Below are 5,000 nucleotides of genomic sequence, written 5' to 3'. Positions count from 1 at the left end.
ATATACATATATATATATATATATATATATATATATATATATATATATATATATATTGCACTCTCGACGAATGCTTTAATATGAGTACTAGATTTCATACACGGGGAGATTTTCTGAATCAAAAGTCTTCCTGGCCTGTCAAGTTTTCGCGCGAGCTCTTTTCCCTTTGTTTTCCCCCATAATTGAATGTTATTCAAAGCCTTTGTTGCCTCCGTAGTGAAGGATTAAGGAAGGTAATTATAAAGTGGAATAAAGAATGAGGGTAAATAAAACGTCTTAGTTAAAGGAATATTTCTCTCTAGGAATATCATCAACGCTTGGAATGAAGTTAAAGGAATACTATTTTTTTATATTCATTGTATATCAGATAAACGGCTAAAAGGAAATGGTACGAGGTCATATTCTTTGTTAAATAAAGAATAAGGTTTAAGAATTCGTGGAAAGTTAATACAAACAACATTTGAATCAAGGAATACTATTTTCTATATTCATTGTATATCAGATAAACGGCTAAAAGGAAATGGTACGAGGTCATATTCTTTCTTAAATAAAGAATATGGTTTAAGAATTCATGGAAAGTTAATAAAAACAACATTTGAATCAGGCTGTTTTCTTCGTCTGGTTGAGGATAACATCAAGTATTAAATAAACAATATTTTCCATCCAGAAAACGTACCGCTTTTAAAACATTCATAATACACCACATCTGTTCACCTTTGAATGACCTATAGTGAATTATACAAAGCTAGTTTTTGCACACCTCAGTTTCCTTAGATGTCATTTTACAAACATGGAGTATAGATATAATTACGTATTCTTCGAATTTTCTGCATAAGTTAAGACAGAAAGACCGAGGGAAAAACAATGATAGATCTCTTTCTCGACAAATGAAATTTCTGCCCAACACCCGTAACTAGATGACTAAGCGTGTGTGTGTGTATATATATATATATATATATATATATATATATATATATATATATATATATATATATATATATTGATAAATTTTGCACATTTTTACGTGTTTTTCATATTCAAATAAGCCATATATATTTTTGATATATTAATGTCTGGATTCTCTTAACAACCTCGGGATCACAGACCCAGGCGAAATCTCACAAAGACAAGAGCTTGGCTCCGGCCGGGAATCGAACCCTGGTCGGCAAGCTTATATAGACAGTGACTAACCCACTTGTTCGTGGCCAAGTGGGTTAGTCACTGTCTATATAAGTTTGCCGACCAGGGTTCGATTCCCGGCCGGAGCCAAGCTCTTGTCTTTGTGAGATTTCGCCTGGGTCTGTGATCCCGAGGTTGTTAAGAGAATCCAGACATTAATATATCAAAAATATATATGGCTTATTTGAATATATATATATATATATATATATATATATATATATATATATATATATATATATACTTCATACTAATATAAATGTATATATACACACATACATATATTCATACATACACACACACACACACACACATATATATATATATATATATATATATATATGTGAGAGAGAGAGAGAGAGAGAGAGAGAGAGAGAGAGAGAGAGAGAGAGAGAGAGAGAGAGAGAGAGAGAGTCCCTGCGTTAGGTTAACCGAACTAATCTTTTTGGCCGAGTGCCTTCTCCATTGATTCTTATGACTTGCGCATGTCCTTCTTCGTCGTATTGGGACGTGACTGGATGTTTGCCTATCTGCTTCTTATCAGCGTTTTTCCTCTTGCTTTGCTTCTTTTCTGTGCATTTCCCGGTTCTCCTTGTTTGCATTCCTTTTCAGTTTTTTTTTTTTTCAGTTTATTACCTCCGTCCACGAAATTGAAAGGAGGTTATGTTTTACCCCTTTTTGTGTGTTTGTATGTTTGTATGTTTGTTTGTGTATTAGTGTTTGTGTATGTGTGTTTGTTTGTGTATTTGTGTGTTTGTTTGTGTATTAGTGTTTGTGTATTTGTGTGTTTGTTTGTGTATTAGCGTTTGTTTATTTGTGTGTTTCTTTGTATGTGTCTGTTAGTGAAAACCTTTCTGGACACAATTTTAATCGCAGAGTAATGAAACTTGCAGGGATTAACTGTCATATAAGAAGCTGGAAATGATTAAATACAGGAAGGTCAAAGCCAAAGGTCACGATCACAGTCAAGCAAAATGTCCAATTATTATTATGATTGTTACTTGCTAAGCTACTACCTTAGTTGTAAAAGCAGGATGCTATAAGCCCAAGGGCTCCAACAGGGAAAATAGCCCAGAGAGGAAAGGAAATAAGTAAAAACTACAAGAAGTTCAAGAACAATAACAACAATAAAATAAATCTTTCATATATAAACTATAAAAACTTGAAAATAACGAGAGTATAAAAACTTCTAAATAACAAGGGGAAGAGAAACAAGATAGCATAGTGTGCCCGAGTGTACCCTCAAGCAAGAGATCTCTAACCCAAGACAGTAGAAGACCATGGTACAGAGGCTATAGCACTACCCAAGATTAGAGAACAATGGTTTGATTTTGGAGTGTCTTTCTCCTAGAAGAGCTGCTTACCACAGCTAAAAAGTCTCTTCTACCCTTACCAAGAGGAAAGTAGACACTGAACAATTACAGTGCAGTAGTTAACCTCTTGAGAGAAGAAAAATTGTTTGGTAATTTCCGTGTTGTCAAATGTATGAGGAAAGAGGAGAATGTGTAAAGAATAGGCCAGACTATTCTGTGTATGTGTAGGCAAAGATGAAATAAGCCGTAACCAGAGAGAGGGATCCAATGTAGTGCTGTCTGGCCAGTCAAATGACCCAATAACTCTCTAGAGGTAGTATCTCAGCGGGCCATAATTTTGGACATCATTGTCACAGACTTCAAACTTGGTTCATATTTATGTGTATGAAAATCCACGCCAATAAATACATATTAAGGTCAAAGTTCAAGGTCAAGGTAGAGCAAAAGGTCTAGGAATAAATTACCGCGGCGAAGGTCTGCCCTCTACTGAGTACCCCTCTAGTTGTATGAATTTTCATATGATAGGATTCCTCTTGATTTCCTATTTAATTCCTTTTAGACTTTATCATCATCAATAGACTTCTATTTTGGTTTCTCTTATACTCTTTTCAGGGTCATGTCTTTGTCGAGGTCCTCATTTCCAGTCCATTCAAAGCTCATCAGACCTTATCTATTTTGTGCTATTACAATTCTACTATATCACGGTTCATATTATCTCCCATCATTCTTATATTGATTCTATTCTGTATTTTTCTTGGTATGTTTTTGTTATTTACTTACAAACATATTGTAAATGTCTTTTTTATACATTTATACGTCTCTCTCTCTCTCTCTCTCTCTCTCTCTCTCTCTCTCTCTCTCCTCTCCTCTCTCTCTCTCTCTCTCTCTCTCTCTCTCTCTCTATATATATATATATATATATATATATATATATAAATACACACGTATATATATATATATATATATATATATATATATATATATATATATATACATACATATAATACATAACATATATAAATAATATATATACTGTATATTATATTATATATATATATATATATATATATATATATATATATATATATATACACATGTATATATATACTGTATATATATATGCGTGTATGTGTGTGTTTAGCATATGCTATGTTTATATGGGTATAAAGTATTTGAAAACAATAATTCGTAAATATAAAAACGTTAAGAAATACATTATCATATAATGAAGTCGGAATCATAAAATCCGGAAAAACATTACCCGTTACAAGTACTTCGCGAAATTCCCGCATAAAAACTCAATCAAATCTGTAGTTTATTTCTCTCCATTGTAATTTGCAAAGCTGTGAGTAAGTGACGCTACACGAATGTTGTACAGTATTTGACACCTTTCATTTAAGATATGACACTTTATGTCTCAGGATTCTCATAACTTTCACCTTATGTCCCTCAAGTCTCAAACATCTTTTACTAATGAATATGTCAAAGTTTCATAACTTTCACTTCATGTCCCTCAAGTGACAGACTTCTTTTAATAATGAATATGTCTATTAAACTTCCGTGAATACTTTCTGATGGTGCTCGTGGTTCGTGCACGTTCATGGCATGGCAGGAAAGCATGTTTAAATTACACTTTTTTTTTTTGGTCAAACTGACTAAATTACCAAGAGGTCGAAAGAGAAATAAAAAGGTAATTTCCTTAATATAATAGCGGTTCTAGCATATAGATTGGGACACTGTTGGGTGAAATTGGACAAACACTTTTTTTTGTTGCCAATAAAATGGTTATGAGGTGCTAAAGTAGTCTTGCAGACAAATCCAATGGTGTGCCTGCTCGAAGAGACATGTTGCAATGCAATTTTAAAACTTGCATGTAGTCTTCAGTTGCAGGTAAGCCATTATCATCCCAATTGCACATGCTGCACATTATAACAACGGTTGTTTCATGATGAATTTATGGTCTTTGGGAAGCAATGTTTTGAATAATCGATGAAAATCAAGGGTCACATACAATTTTTAGCAACTCGTTAAACAATCAAGGGTTATACATTTCTGCACATAATTACGTGGCTCGCTAGTCAATTCAGGTGACAGAAAATGTATTCTATGGAAGGATTTGCTGTTAATCAATTCCTAAATAACATGAGACAGAAGACTAAAGCCCGTTTATTAAAACACTATCTCCGTCATAAAGTGATCCGTAGAGAAATCTATAATCCTACTTAACCAAGATCCTAGAACAGCATTGAAAGGAAATGCCAAAGTGACAGTTTCATTTTAGAAATAATAAATAAATCTTCCTACTCATTGTATTGTTACCATGACCCTCCATTTATAACCCCAGAACCCCGTCAACACCTCTACTTCATCTTTCAATCAACATGCATCCAATGTCCTTGTATAGCTTTCATTCCTTATCACCACCTTACAGATATCCTGGATCAGAAGCCGCGACTCGCACATCCTGACAGTGGATCGCTACACCTTCATCGCCGACGAGAGATTCCA

General features: G+C 33.7%; 1 protein-coding gene across 1 annotated transcript in view; it reads left to right on the top strand.

Moving 5' to 3' along the window:
* The window catches only part of LOC137630246 (inactive tyrosine-protein kinase 7-like), a 40,886-nt gene that overhangs the window by 23,743 nt on the left and 12,143 nt on the right, over nucleotides 1-5,000 (top strand). Inside the window, exon 3 of the mRNA XM_068361704.1 lies at nucleotides 4,924-5,000. This exon is cut by the window's right edge and continues 134 nt beyond it. Within this exon, the coding sequence (XP_068217805.1) occupies nucleotides 4,924-5,000 (77 nt within the window). The remainder of the gene's footprint in view (nucleotides 1-4,923) is intronic.

Source organism: Palaemon carinicauda, chromosome 38, assembly GCF_036898095.1.
Source record: "Palaemon carinicauda isolate YSFRI2023 chromosome 38, ASM3689809v2, whole genome shotgun sequence".
Classification (NCBI taxonomy): domain Eukaryota; kingdom Metazoa; phylum Arthropoda; class Malacostraca; order Decapoda; family Palaemonidae; genus Palaemon; species Palaemon carinicauda.
Note: the sequence above shows the minus strand (reverse complement) of the source record. Positions and strands in the feature narration are given on the sequence as shown.